At 39.8% G+C, this 16,274-nt stretch overlaps 1 protein-coding gene across 1 annotated transcript in view; it reads right to left on the reverse strand.

The window, feature by feature from the left end:
* The window catches only part of LOC116323597 (protein jagged-1b), a 65,535-nt gene that overhangs the window by 21,677 nt on the left and 27,584 nt on the right, over positions 1 to 16,274 (reverse strand). The window contains exon 4 of the mRNA XM_031743955.2: positions 3,692 to 3,755. Coding sequence (XP_031599815.2) covers positions 3,692 to 3,755 — 64 coding nt within the window. The remainder of the gene's footprint in view (positions 1 to 3,691; positions 3,756 to 16,274) is intronic.

Here is a 16,274-nt window from a genome sequence, read left to right on the forward strand (position 1 = left end):
GAGCACAGCAGCAAGTATGCTCTCAAAATCACCCAATGAATACGCGAACAGAAGGAAGAACATGGGAAAAAACATTTTAAGATGATTCATAGTTACTGAAACATTACACTGAGAAAGTTACAAATCTCCCTGTGGGGTTTTTGTTCTGTGAGGGGGTCTTCACTGTGTATAGAAGAGATGGATGTAGTTACTATAAGCATTTGGTACAGAAGCCCTGTTTTAAAGCTTCAAATTTAGGATTTTGACAGCAGCCATGTTGGTTTTTTGAAGCCAGATTTGACTATATTCATGAGAGAGTGGACAGCCAAGTTATCAGACACAGATACCTGTAACATATACAATTGAGTGCAGTTCCCAACTTTTGGAAATCTACATTTCTCCTTAGATCTTCACTTGGTTCCTTGGATTTTCCCAATATTCTGATGAATGTTTAATCCCAATGAGTGCTCACAAACAAATCCTTTTCAAACAAAGAGAAACCAAACATTGTCACTAATGTTAAGTTAATAGGTCTCAGCCTTGTCAAGTTAGACAAAACATTGTAGAACCTTCAGCACTTACTAAAAGATTTAAGTGAATATATGTTTATATCTGAATCTGCATGTATAATTTTGTCTGTGTGAATTAGAGATCATCCTAATTAAATTCAAACTTGTGCACAAAATTCTTATTTTTAATGTATGCTGTATAATATCATTAGATTCATATCTATGATGAGTGAACTTCTAACAACTGTATATAAACTACTAGAATTTCCTAGATAGGTGTTTTGGATACGTGTAACTGGGAGGAGACCCTGGGGCAGATTCTGGACGTGCTGGAGAGATTTGTCTCGCCTGGTTTAGGAAAGCGTTGGTGTGTTCGGTCGGTGTGTTTTGTGGGTTTAGTTATGCTTTTCAGGCTTAGCTGGGTTTCTCTAGTATCCATAGTTTGGACTCTTTTTAGATTTGGGATCATGTGATTCTTTGAGCATCTGCCTTATTTCATTATTTGGAGACGTCTTTTAGTTTTGTGAATCACTTTGCTTCCTTCATGCAAAAAAGAAACATTTTGTTAGACAGACAGACAGACAGATAGGGTGATTTCACAGTGTTTATCAGTGGCAGCGTGGGGAAAAATCTATCTCTGTGGCAGTTTCTTCCCCCAGGAAGTCGCATTTTATTTTGACAGTCCACTATCTCTCTTGTCCTGCTTATGTTCAGTTATCTAATTATCTCATGTCCTTCCCGTCCGTTGTTGTCTTAGCATCTGTTTGTGTGCTTGTCTCTGTTTCTTTGAAGTTTATGGGTTCACAGTTTACTGCCTTTTAGGATTTTTAATCAACCTAAATAAAAGGGTTGTTTTTGCGTTACCTCCTGCCTGCTGTATTTGGTCCAATACACAGTGTCCCCCCAAAGAAGAGCTGGAGGAGGATTTGGCTTTTTTTGGGGGGTGGAGGGTTTCGCTTAAACTTCAGCCCCTGTGGCAGGAAGTGGCAGAAAATGCATAAATGTATGGATGGATGGAATTTGACTCTCCAAAAGTGAAGTGCAGATTTATACAAATTATTTTCTCAGATTATTTCATTAAAGGCACAAACACGATTAAGAAATCTAGTTCAGTGACTAATTAGCACAAATTGGGAAAAGCAGCAGCCTGTGTCAGCGTCCATCTGTCAGTTAAGGCAGACCTGCTTCTAACTTTAAGCCTTAATTAGTGAGTTATAAACAAACTGCACTGTACATGTGTTATGAAGGCTGTAGCTTTATTTAAAGCCCTGGAGGTTGATGTTTGGTGCGTACACAAAACATCTAACAGCATGTGAGAGACAGTTTTCTCTGTGCTATTGCCCTGGTGGCAGTAACACGTCCAAAAGTCTAGCAAAGCAGTAACAAAGGCACCTCTGCAAAACTTCTGAGCAGGAAAATTCAGTTCAAGAATGAAATAATATATTTTTTGTTGACTAGAAAACTCCTTGAAATCTGAGGAAGTTGGCAGCACTGCAGAAATCAGATGTTCCAAGAACTGCAAGGCCCAAAAGATCAACTCAGGCCTTTAATTTTTTCTTTATGGACTTAATGACAAGTTTGTTTTCTGAGTATATTATCCTGTATGTTGTTGTTAAATCGTACTTTGTGTAAACATTCAGTCACCGATTTATGAGTTAAAGCTGATGCGGCCTGGTGTTGCAAAATTTCCAGCCTCCATTAAATTATTGGTTTTTACAGAGTGCGTTTACTCATCTTGGTGATTGCTCAGGAGGCTGCAGTTTGCTGTTTATTCGATTTTCACTGTTGTAGTGACAGGTGTTTCCATCAGGTCTATATTTCTGTGTTGTGCAATAAAGTTAAATAAAAGACTGTGTCCTTCAAAATAAACATAAAACGAGATAGAGAATATGTAAAACAACTGAAAGAAACGAAATCAAACTGTGCAAACAAAATAAAGGTGCCAAAAACCTGCTGCATATTACCTACTTACTGTGAACTACTGCAGGCATGTATGAAGTTTTACAGTCTGATTGATCTCATTTAATTGCAGTGATAGCATCGTGTTCCCTTATCTAAACAGTAACTTTGGTGAGCTCAATGTCATTATACTCCACAAAAACATAAAGGCCAAAGACCAAAGTTGTAACAAACGGGAATTATCCTTTAACAGATCAAGGTACACCCCTGCACATTAACACTTAAGCTATGTTTTATTTGAAGAAAACTCTGTGAAGGTCACACTGTCTGTGCTCATAGCACATCACATTTTCTCTGTATTTCCAAGAACCGTTTCAGAAGGTACAGTTATGCCCGGTAATCCTTTCTGATTTGCAGCACGGCCCGCTAAGTCCATTCAGACTGCTACCGAACGCCTCTGTTTGGGCTGAGCTAAGCTGTCAGCCTAGTGAACAGCTTTAGGCCCAATGTAAGGGCTGTCAGGAGCTCAGGTGGAAACGGAAGATAATGCAAACAAGATGTAAGAGCGTCGCTGGAGGGCAGAGGGAAGGAGAGACAGAAGGAGAAAGAGAGGTGAAAATCCCAGTTTCTCATCCTATCAGCCATCTTCTGGGTAGCACCGAGGTTGAGAGACCGCAGTGCAGTGGTCCCTCAAAGGAAGGATTGTGGCATGACAGGAATGAGGAAGGCACAGAAACATCTGTCTGACTGTGCTTGTGTGTATGTGTGTTGCTTTTTATAGCATGCCGCTCACATTCCCTGTCACAGAGCTTTTCCTGATTATGAGGAGGAACAGCACTGAGACGAGCAGGAAATTAAAGGGTCTGGACAAAAGGCCCACTAAACTCGTTAGATCACAGACATTAAGACACAAAGGATATTTTCACATTGTTTCATCATGTCAGAAAACAAACGCTCGTAAACAAGCACCCGTGTTGTTTTCCTCTATGAAACTGTTGATTGTTAATATTTAAACTCACAAGTAACTCTTTTCTTGACAAGATAAAGCAGGAAATGGAGAAAAGACGGCTCCATTTTTTAAACGTGTCACTTACCTTCAACCTTAATGGTGTTTTGGGCGATGATGGTATATCTTACAAAGCTCTCTAGCTTCAAACCTCAAAACATGACATGTGTGAGGATGAGGGGAATAATAACACCCTCACAACTTTCCTTCTGTTTATTGTTATTTAATTCAGCCCCCCTTTTATTTACATTCCTGACTACACATGAATAAAAAGGCACGCAGGTACGTGCAAACACACCTTCGCCTGAACCCGATGTGTCATTGTCATAATCCAGAGCCTCCAACACCAGTGAGAACGACTTCTGTGGGAAAAAAAACACAGAAACAACACAGTCAGTGTGATGACATGCAGAGGGTTTTTGGTTTTTTTAATATTACATTAAACAAATAAATTGTTCTCTCCTCCCTCCCAGGCTCCTCTTTTCTCGGACTTTCGAACATGTTTTAGCTCACAATTTTCAATTTCAAATTTAATCCAAGAAATTGGTGTCATTTTGGTCTTTATCAGGATTTAGCTTTCATGATTAAACAGTCCTGGAAACAAATGCATTGGTGTAAACATCAGTTTGTTGAGTAGGCTATGAATGCTGAAAAATGGAAAGGATTATTGGCAACCTCAGGCACAAACTCGCTCATTACAAAAACAATATCCGATGGGGAATATGAAATGACTGTCACTGATTTCATGTGAGACTCATCCCTTCACTCCAGTCTGGTGTGTGGCCTGAGGTTAAGCACCTCATACTTGTACATATGCCCAAAGTGAAATCCTCACACAGGAACAGCAATGTTGTACCACAGGCTGGCCCACAACAAAAATGTTATGCGCTGCTAGTTTAATCTATAGGAATGTAACAATTCATTAGAAGATCTATATTTAAAATAGTAATTAAAGCTTTAACTCAAATAAATATAGTGGAGTAAAGGCTGCACCTCTAAAGACTCACTAAAGTCATGGTTTAAAATGTATGTTTTTCCATCCACTGGGCGCTGATTCAAGAAAATCTAATGCAGGTTAAATGTGGTGAATCAGTGTGGCGCTTCAATGACTGTAACATGCACCCTTTTTTTCTAGCTTTAGTAATACACTTTAATTAAATTCAGAGCTTTAAGTTGACACATAGCCAGCCTATATACTGTTATCTCATAGTGCAGTAGCAGAGGACTTGAGCATACATGACTTTGGGCTTACAGAGATATCACACTCTGGATAGATAACAGGTGCTCTTCCTTGTGTCTTCCCCTTTTCTGATGCATTTATTCATCCTATAGACCAGCCATGAATAATTCAAACCAACATTACAGTTCTTCTCGCTCCCTTTATGGGTTTCTCTATCTCTGTACATTCACCGGCCGATCCCTCCCTCTGCGAAATGCACCACTGCCTGTCATGCAAATCGCTCCACCATGTGCATTGTGGGTAAGGTTCTTCTAGAGGGCTACAAGGATGTGTGGTCACGTCTTTGCTGAGGGACAGCACTGCTCGGGAGGGGCGTGGGAGGAGAGGAAGCGAGGTGCTGCAGGAGAAATGGATGGGAAGCAGGTGATGGGCACAGGAGGTGACCGAGGTGTGAAGTGAGGGAGAGGTTAAGAGCAGTAGGCTGGCCCAAAAGCATCAGAGGCAGAAAGAGGCACATCTGAAGAGCAGAGGAGAAGATGAAGGGTTGCGATGAAGGTGCAAAATGTTAGGGGGAGCGAAAATTGTGCAGCGGAAAGCACTGAGTCAGGAATTTGCTTCAAGAGAAAGAGCATCCAGTGTGTTTGTACCCCAACAGATGAGGCGAGGGGAGGAAAAGGTGAGCCAAATGATGGTGCAGAAGGAGAAAAGGACAGAGAAAAGGGGAAGGGAGGATAATTACTTGGGGGATATGTAAAGAAAAGGGCACGGAAAGGTACAGTAGGGGGAAAACGCCACTGTGGTAGAATAATTATAATTTGTAGGCGTCCTGGAGTTTCTCTGATTCAGATATACGCCCGGAGGAAGATGGAAGAAAGGTCAGAGGGAGGTGAAACCAAACGGATGATGATACAAGAGAGATGATTAAAGGAGAAGACAAAAGAACTGATGCGATATGATAAGAAATGGTAGTTGAGTAAGTGGGCGAACTCCCACACACTATACTTAGATGTCGTGGCGCTAATGAGATGTGCTGGGCTGCAGAGGGCTCACGGGCAGTTCATTAAGCCTGGGAGATAGTGGGTAACCCACAGATGGACCAGCTGGACTCATTAGGCTTTGGCTTAAAACTCTCACCTGAAGCAATGTTTGGTATTCATGAATTACAGCTACACTGTTGGATCTTGAGACGACTTTTTATGAAATTAATTCCATACAGGATCTGTGCTGGAAGAATTAATCACATCCTCAGTTTAAGTGAAATACCATTACAGTTGTGTACCTTTTCACAACTAGATATCCTGCACACACACAGCTTTAGCAGCAAAAGGTGCTTAAGATATTAACGATAAAAGTATCCGTTCCACAGCAAAATTTCTCTTATTATGTGTTTTTATATGACATTATTGGAGTGTTTATACCGAGTCAGCAATGTGTAAGAGCCAAGGCTCCAGCGACAATCATTTAAATTCATTTATATTACGGGGTTTCAGTGACAGAGTGCCAGTTCAGGGAGCCATCTTATAACTCACGGCTGCACAGGGAAAATGCATTCATTAAATACATCTGGTTATTGTTTGTTATATGTCTGTTCAGAGGACGGTGCTTTATGCCAGTCCTTTCTGGCCCAGTTGTGTTAATCACCTATAAGGGGGCTTTTGCCTTTCTTGCTGTAGCTGTAAAGGTGAGACGGGTTTATTCTGCTATGATGGCTAAAACAGAAGAGCTGAAACCGATGGAAATGCTTCCTTTGTCTCATTTGGTTTGACATAGACTGTGAATAAATGGAAAAAACAAAGTCACGTTTTCTTTCCCTGCTTAGGTAGTGTAGTCAAGTCTATCACCGTGGTTAGCACCACTACGTCACAGTAAGAAGGTCCTGGGTTCAAATCCCCAATCTGCCCGAAGCCTCTCTGTGTGAAGTTTGTATGTTCTCTCCCTGCCTGCACAGACTCACTCTGGGTACTACAGCTTAGATGGAATCTCTTTGGGACTTCAAATAGACACATTTTCTGTATATGGTAACAAGTACTGTTTGCACTTCATGGGCATGTGTGTTTTTGTGGTCACACTCCGTGTGGAACAAACTACTATCAAAGCAGCAACCTACAGGACTGAAAAATTAAGCCAGCCAGGAAGTGCCAAAAACTGCAGTTCCGTTATTGGCCACTGGAGGCAGGTGCCAAAAGTGCATCAGTCCCCACTGACTCTGATGTTAAAAACTTTGCAGCACAATAATGTTTACAAACTGGTACATGTTCTCAGACTCATTTGAAAAAAATAATGTGGCTTCCTATGTGCTGCAGCCTGTCCAAGGAATTTGTGCTTCAGTCTTTGTACAGAAACACTATTGTCAGTTTTCAAAGTGGTGAATACTATTGTTTTGGTTTTGAACTGTTGTGGGTAATTTTAAGTAATTTTCATACAATTTCTTGGTCACCCTTTGCAGGTTATTGTAATTATTTATGTTAAAAACAACAATTATAGCCTACATAAAGATTAATTATGGCAGCATGAAGCTAATAAACTACAGTCAGGTCCATAAATATTGGGACATTGACACAATTCTAACATTTTTGGCTCTATACACCACCACAATGGATTCCAAATGAAACGAACAAGACGTGCTTTAACTCCAGACTGTCAGCTTTTATTTGAGGGTATTTACATCCAAATCAGGTGAATGGTGTAGGAATTACATTAGTTTGCAAATGTACCTCCCATTTCTTAAGGGACCAAAAGTAATGGGACAGAAGAAGAACCATAAATCAATCATTCATTTTTTAATCTTTGGTTGCAAATCCTTTGCAGTCAATCACAGCCTGAAGTCTGGAACACATTGACATCACCAGACGCTGGGTTTCATCCCTGGTGATGCTCTGCCAGGCCTCTACTGCAACAGTCTTCAGTTCCTGCTTGTTCTTGGGGCATTTTCCCTTCAGTTTTGTCTTCAGCAAGTGAAATGCATGCTCAATCGGATTCAGGTCAGGTGATTGACTTGGCCATTGCAAAACAGTCCACTTCTTTCCCTTCAAAAACTCTTTGGTTGCTTTTGCAGTATGCTTTGGGTCGTTGTCCATCTGCACTGTGAAGCGCCGTCCAATGAGTTTTGAAGCATTTGGCTGAATATGAGAAGATAATATTGCCCAAAACACTTCAGAATTCATCGTGCTGCTTTTGTCAGCAGTCACATCATCTATAAATACAAGAGAACCAGTTCCACTGGCAGCCATACATGCCCACGCCATGACACTTCCACCACAATGCTTCACTGATGAGGTGGTATTGCTTAGGATCATGAGCAGTTCCTTTCCTTCTCCATACTCTTCTCTTCCCATCACTCTGGTACAAGTTGATCTTGGTCTCGTCTGTCCATAGGATGTTGTTCCAGAACTGTGAAGGCTTTTTTAGATGTCGTTTGGCAAACTCTAATCTGGCCTTCCTGTTTTTGGGGCTCACCAATGGTTTACATCTTGTGGTGAACCCTCTGTATTCACACTGGTGGAGTCTTCTCTTGATTGTTGACTTTGACACACATACACCTACCTCCTGGAGAGTGTTCTTGATCTGGCCAACTGTTGTGAAGGGTGTTTTCTTCACCAGGGAAAGGATTCTTCGGTCATCCACCACAGTTGTTTTCCGTGGTCTTCCGGGTCTTTTGCTGTTGCTGAGCTCACCGGTGCGTTCCTTCTTTTTGAGAATGTTCCAAACAGTTGTTTTGGCCACGCCTAATGTTTTTGCTATCTCTCTGATGGGTTTGTTTTGTTTTTTCAGCCTAATGATGGCTTGCTTCACTGATAGTGACAGCTCTTTGGATCTCATCCTGGCAGCTGACAGCAACAGGTTCCAAATGCAAACAGCACACTCGACATGAACTCTGGACCTTTTATTTGTTCATTGTAATTGGGGTAATGAGGGAATAACACACACCTGGCCATGGAACAGCTGAGAAGCCAATTGTCCCATTACTTTTGGTCCCTTAAGAAGTGGGAGGCACATATACAAACTGTCGTAATTCCTACACCTTTCACCTGATTTGGATGTAAATACCCTCAAATAAAAGCTGACAGTCTGGAGTTAAAGCACATCTTGTTCATTTCATTTGGAATCCATTGTGGTGGTGTATAGAGCCAAAAATGTTAGAATTGTGTTGATGTCCCAATATTTATGGACCTGACTGTACCTCAAAACTTAATATTCAGGTGAAACTGAGCAAATGCACTCAGTTGCTCTTTAGCACTGCACAGAAGATAAGATTGACACATCTTTGCAGCAGCAGTTTGGTAAAATAAAATGATGCTGGAGTTGGAGCTTTGCGACTAGGAAGACAACTATGATGAACTGTCCACTCCTATAAAATGCACTGGTAGCATTTTCACACACCCCCTCAGCCTTATCATCTTTAGAATCACCCTCCCTCATCCCTCACCCTTCCTTCCATGCACTTTTTCTGCCAATACTCTCACTCCAACACTATGACTAAAACGTATTCACTTGCCTGCAAAGCACACACCCTCACCTCCCACAATTGCATGCATCCAAACTTATAATCCAGGCACTGATAAAGGAAGGGTGTATCTGCACTGAGGTCTGTTGTCCTGTATGGCAGCCAGCAAGGGTCAAACCAACCATGGTTGCCAAGTTAAAGTCACAACAGCTAAAACAATTGTGTCTGTGGGGATTCATATTATCACAGCAACATAAACTTCCTAAGTGTCTTTCCAAAACATGCGCAGTCATGCCAAAGAAACTTGGTGAACAATCACAAAGCTTGTGATGACCAAAGCTGTTAGGGGCCAGGATCAAGAAAAGTAACCTCCTACCCCAACGAAAAAATGTGTGTGTGTGTGTGTGTGTGTGTGTGTGTGTGTGTGTGTGTGTGTGTGTGTGTGTGTGTGTGTGTGTGTGTGTGTGTGTGTGTGTGTGTGTTTAGAAATAGGAAAAGAAAAACATGTTCCATTTCAAAGGGGCTGTTGTCCTGAGACCAACATTACAATGATTTATATATGATATAACATGTTTATGAGGTAACACAGGCGAAATCAATCAAGCAAAAAAAATCCCCAAACAAGGACAACAACATCAAAGAAACTCACAGCTAAACAAAGAAGCCTCATGTTAGGACCTACAAGAAACTTTTCAAATCTACCTCCTGGTTTACAGGAGTCTTCAGGAAAAGCTCTATATTAATGATGATGATAAAATGCATATAAGCATATCCGGTTAACAAGATAAAGAAGCAAGATAAGGAACCAAGCAAACAGCTTTTTTTCAGTGTTATGAAGGTGATTCACTTCTTAGTGATTCTTGTCTTGCCTACATCGCACAAGCTAGCGCAACCATTTGTGATTTCCCTGAGAAAATTCCAGGGTGATGATGCACGCCTTAACAGAAACACTGCCAGATTTTAGCTCTACCGTTATTTGTTTGCTATTAAAAAATGTTTTTGCTCATCATGGTGTGATTTCTTTGGAATATCACAATAAACTTATATAAACACTTATAAACACACACACACACACACACACACACACACACACACACACACACACACACACACACACACACACACACATATTTATTTACTGTCTTTAAGACCAGTCATCTGATGTGACACTATACTGTAGTGTTGCAGTATAGTGTACATCTCATATATGGAAATCTGTATTACAAGTTTTAACCCACTATTTTTGTTTCAAGCAAATTCATGCTCACATTATTTGATACTGAACTTCAGCTACACTCTTGAAATTCCATATGTCTGAAGTCAAGGTAGCAGATATTTTGCCTGTGAATGATATACCTGAAGAAGTTATAGCTATAGATCCATATAGACATGTCTATTTGAAAATGACTCCAGAGAAAATTCTGTTTAAGAAAAGCTTGAAAAGGCACCTGACTTTACCACAAGAGCATAGTTTTTATAAACAAACTAATAACAGTAGAGTGCTAAAATTATACAGTTTTCCTGTTAAGATGTGTATCATCACCCTGGTATTTTCTCAGAAAAATCAGGCTTTGAATTATTCAGAAATGTGGACAGTTGATAGGAATGACTCAAAACACATGAAATTAGGCATTCGGAAAATAATGACACCAATCCTGGACGAGTCTTCTGCTCTCACAACAGTAAGAGAGTTTAACGATTTTAAAATTACAGTGGGTAAAATCACAGTACTAGATTTTAACCTTCCCAAATTGAGAGCGTAATCTTGACCACGGTGGTCACTGTAGGACAAATAACTCTGGCCATCATTCATCGGAGAGTGTAGAATGTCACTCCGCTGTTTACCTTATCTATAAATATACATGTCTTTACTCTGGAGAAGGCTGTAAAACTATGTGAAAGAATTCCAGTACAAGTCAATGATGTTTATTTATGTCCAATGACAGGGATTCATTGGACATAAATAAACATCAATAACTGAAGTGAGTTGTTGAGGAAATCCTTCTGTCAGTCAGCACTCCTGTTGGATTCTTGGTTAGCCTCTGTTAGGGGTTGTTTTTATTGGTTTAGCCTCTGTTAGCGACAGTTTTTGTCACTATTAGCTTCTTGGTAGCTGCTGTTAGCCTCTGTTAGCTCTGTTAGCCACTCTTTGCTGTTTTGCCACTATTACTTGTTGTTAGTCTCTGTTAACCACTGATTTTGCCACCACTAGCTACTGTTAGCTTCTGTTAGCTGCTATAAGGAGGTGTTAGTAAAACTTTATTTGAAGTGGATCTAGCATTGTCAAACTGCTTATCAGAAAGTATGAAATCCTGACATTAGCTGGCATAACTTTAAAGGTTATGATAATGCATCAGTTTGTTGGAAGATGTAATGATATATTAATCGACATATATTTGTTAGTACAAAATTGTTCTTTCGATTGTAAAAAACCTCAAAAAATGACTGATTTTACCTGTAAATATGATTTAAAGTTTTTTTTCAGCAATCCTAAAACGGAGCACATGAGCCTTGAACTTGCTGACCTGTTGCTATTGTTGATCTGAAATTTGCATCAACGTCATCACACTTGCCAGTTTGAATTTGTAGCTACTGCACTTTTCCTCGCTCACTCTTCTCTCACACACATTCACGTACTTCTTTTTGTATGTAGCAGCTGTGTTTCTAATAGTAATAGTATTAAATAAAATATGCTGACATGTCTGTTTATGAAACTTGCCTGATTGTAATGGTCTTTGGGCTTGTTATGGGAGTTCTTTGGTTTTCCTTGTTTCTATAAACACAGTAAATTATTTTGATGTTAGGTAGTTTTTTTTTAATTTTATTTAGCTCTACCTTGATATCTGTATGTCCATATTTAATTTGAGTTTAAAAAAATATTTTATTATTCTAGCTCCTTAGAATGAATTTTATTAGATTACTTGTAGTTTGATTTATTAGTCTTGCCTTCCCTATGTCATTCTGTTTATTCAAAGGAGTTTGCAAAGAAAAGCGTCTGGACTTCTTTAAGTTGCTTGAAGACGTTTCACCTCTCATCCGAGAAGCTTCTTCAGTTCTAAGGTCAAATGGCCGAGAGTCCCAGATTTAAACCCAGTGGGAGTATCCCCCCAAAGAGGGACAAAGGACCCCCTGGTGATCCTCTAATCACATGAGCCAAGGTGTGAAAGCGGGTGTGGGACCTAATCAGCCAGGGTTTCGGGTGAGGTCATTGTGAAACCTGGCCCCACCTTGTCATGTGACCTTAGAACTGAAGAAGCTTCTCGGATGAGAGGTGAAACGTCTTCAAGCAACTTAAAGAAGTCCAGACGCTTTTCTTTGCAAACTCCTTTGACTGAGAACCTTCACAGACACATTCTGTTTATTATAGAGTCCTTCTCATTAGTCCTTGTCCTTGTCAACTCCTAAACTTAATTTAACTTTACAGAAACTAAATATTACTATATAGGATTTAAGCTCTTTATGTCTCCTCTTGTGATCAAACTGGTGATCTTCAGCTTACTAGGTGAGTATGTAAACCATTATTGTATAGAAAGGAGCTAAAAGCTAGGTGATTAGCAAAAATAAGCAGGGCAGAAAGTCCTAAAGGCAAGATTATCTCAAATATAGATATTTGACTCCAACTGCTGTTGGAGTTTAGCGTAGCAATAAATCTGTATTCTGCTATTTTTGTAATGTATTTATGTAACGAAAAATAATTTCCCCTAGGGATCAATAAAGTATTCTGATTCTGATTGTCGATGTTAGCTACTGTTAGCCTCTGTTAGCCTCTGTTATTTTGAATTTGAAAACGTTTATTGTCATTTTATGTACAACAAAATTACAGTGTCTCTGCTTTAACAACTGCAAACAATCCTGTTTTGCAGTTCGTACTCCTGATAATTAATTGTGGCAAGTTTCCCACATAATATTGAGTTGCCCACTAAGTTAGAATAGAGGTTTATGGGGAAATGGTCCTCTCTGTACAGAGAATTGAATCCTATTGAATTTATGGTGTCAGTTACTCATTTGTTATCATATTGTTAAGCCAATTATATAAATTTTGGTCAATCTAAGTTTCAGAATGAAGGCTTGTCTGGGGTATGCTCATTGGTTAAGACTTGCAATGATGAAAATTGTCATTAGGAGTCTTCAAAGCAGGACTTCACAAACCAGTGGGTGATGTTGCCGTGGCTACGTCCATCTTTTCTTCTGTCAGTGTTGCTTTGTCTAAACTAACAATGTCCTTCCCTAGCCAATAATGAAATGCATTGTAGGCATTTAGACTAATTAAAATATGTACAATTTATTCCCTCTGTCTATTTTATGCTGCGTATCAAGAGGAAAGAAAAATTAAAGACATGTTTTCTTCTCATATATATTTCTCCTTGACATAACTCACCTAAATTTAATATCAGTACCATTTCTTTTTACCCATTTCTGTGCCTGAGAAATAGCCGGTCTCCCTTCTTAGTTTGACTCCAATTTTATATCCTAAAATTGTCACGGCTGGGGCAGCAGTCATGTGGAGATGAGAAGGAGGATCCAAGTAGCAGACAGCGGCGGTGATGTGAGTGAGTTTATTTGCAGTGCACAAAACATAAAAAAGCGAGGGCTGAACAAAACATAAACCTAAACTGGGAGAAACTAATAAACAAACCTGAAAACATAAGGACACTGGAAGATACACGGGAATGACACGGAGAAAGCAGGGCAGAGAGACGCGGAGAAACACTGAGTAACACAGACGAACCGACGAGGAACACAGGCAGGCACACAAGGTAACGAGGGAATGACACACCAGAGGGGAACACAGCTGAACCTAATTAGACACAACAAGACAAAAACTTTCAAAGTAAAACAGGAAACTCACAAACTGTTTTACAACACAAAACTCGGGGACACGAACAGAGCACAGGGGGAAGACACAGGTAGGTATGATAAAACACGAGAACCAACCCCAAAGAACTATTACAAAATCAGAATAAACTAGAAAATAATAACAATAATAAACGGAGCAGATACAATAGGGCCTTCTCACTCTCAGTGCTCGGGCCCTAATAAACTCAAAACGCTGGGTCAACGACCCAGGACCATGACAAAAATGATCTTTATCTCTCTTTGGAAGAAATAATCAGCTGTTGAAATAAAAGTCAGATTTAAATGAAAACCTGATTGACTTAGAATTTCAAGTCTTGACCCCAATGCGTTTTAATTTCTTGTTTCTCTTGTGTTTCTCTTGCCGTTCTCTCATCTTCACTGAAGATTTTGACCTGAGATTTTAGAACAGTTTTGTGATTTGCAATTTAATGAATCCCCTGGTAGGATCTGGGATTTCATTTTAGCTCATCCTCCCTAAATAAAATCGGAACAAGACAGACAAAGATTTTGTCCATAAGTCTCAGTGCATGCTTAAACTGTGGTTCAGTGTGTTTTCCTGTGAACAGATGGGAGATATTCGATTTCCTCTAGATTCAGTCCATCTAAGGAATTGCTCCTATTTCCGTGTCCCTCTATCCAAACCACTTCCCGTCTTTCCCTCACTGTACCGAGCCTCTCTGAAACAGCTGAGCCTGGTATCTCTGCATGTTCTTTCTGATTGTCACATGTCCAAATGTTTGAGTCTAACATAGCTGGAGAGAACCGGGGTTTCCCAAAAGCAAGACAGCATCAAAACAGCAGAATTAGTCTGGATGATAGATCGGCCCTTCCCTCAGGCTTCAGGCTGTCTGGTCGTCTCGCACAGTCCCTTCGCCTGCAGCTTCACACCGGAAAGCTGAGGACTACAGCGGACTATGTTACATCATTGCATGACAAATTCTATTAAATAAAGGTTTTAAAATGTTTGCCATCCTTAGCTGTCCATTTCACTGCTCCACTTCTTATTTGTTCCCTCCAGCTTCTCGTCCTGACTCTCCACACCTCTCATCCTCCCTCGCCCTTATCAGTGCCCCCTTCATCCCTCCCTCCATCCCTCCCTCCCTCTCTTTCTCTCAGACATGGGCAGGATAGGATATCCCGACAAAGCCAGGCTGTATAAACACAGCTCTACGACAGGAAAAACTCCCAGCCCTGAGAGAGGAATTTCCCCTCAGAGCTGACACACACACACACACGAACACACGCATGCCAGCGTACATGCATACGCAGTTCTGACACACACTGTGGAAGACAATGTTATTTTCCGACATACAGTGTTTTCATTTCTCTCCTGAAATCATTCGGTATTGTTGCAGATAAAATGTCATGTCATTTATCAGTTTAGACAACAAACAGGTTTTTTGTGCTTTTTTCTACAAAAACACGCCAAAAAACAATCTTGATTTTTTGGGTCTGCAGTATGAAAAGAAACGGTTGCTGGATGGCAGGCTGTTATTTTGGCTTGCTGAGTTTCTAATAAGGGTTTTCCTGAAAAAAGTTGGTTTTGATTCCGGTAAGTATTCATGTGTATACATTTACTTTGCATCTAATTTATTTATACATATTATCAAATTGTAAAAAAAAATGTTGAATGAATAAAAAGTGGACTAAAAGATAAAAGAATTGAATGCAGTCTGACTGAAATGCACCAAATAAGAAATATCACTCCTCCACTTACCATAATAAATCTCATTTTTCAAGTGAAATAAACATTCCCGTCACATTTCCATTTAATTTTGCTCTGCACTTTTTCACTTCCGCCATCACAGCATACTCAGCTTTTCTGTTTAATCACAGAAAAAAACAGGGTAACTCGATGAAGCAGCTACTCATTTTCACATAACATTAGTGGGATGTTAATGAGTGTTATTTGGCATGTTCTTTTTCAAATTTTCTGGACATTTCTGCTTAATTTCACTTAATTTAACAGGAAGCTAGTTTAGTTTGTTTGCCTACAGACAGATTTATTAAAATTTCACATTTTTTCATGTTTAGTATGACTGGTTGTGCATGTAATTAACAGGAATTAATTAAGTAGATGGATACCAATTAAAACAGTGACTTTTCTGTTTAATTAGAGACAACGCATAGTTATTTCCAGGAAACATAAGCGGGAATTATTTAGGAATAATGATAAAAGCCAGACCCCCTACAGTCAAGTCTAAATATGATATCGTAAAGTCACTTCATTCGGTACACTTTGCTAGTATTGGGTTAGACCCCCTGTTGCCTTTAGATCGGCCTTAATTATTCATCTCATAGATTCAACAAGGCGCTGGAAACATTCCTCAGAGATTTTGGTCCATATTGATGTGACAGCATCACACAGATGCTGCACATTTATTGGCTGCACATCCACGA

The sequence above is a fragment of the Oreochromis aureus genome, linkage group 14 (assembly GCF_013358895.1).
Source record: "Oreochromis aureus strain Israel breed Guangdong linkage group 14, ZZ_aureus, whole genome shotgun sequence".
NCBI lineage: Eukaryota > Metazoa > Chordata > Actinopteri > Cichliformes > Cichlidae > Oreochromis > Oreochromis aureus.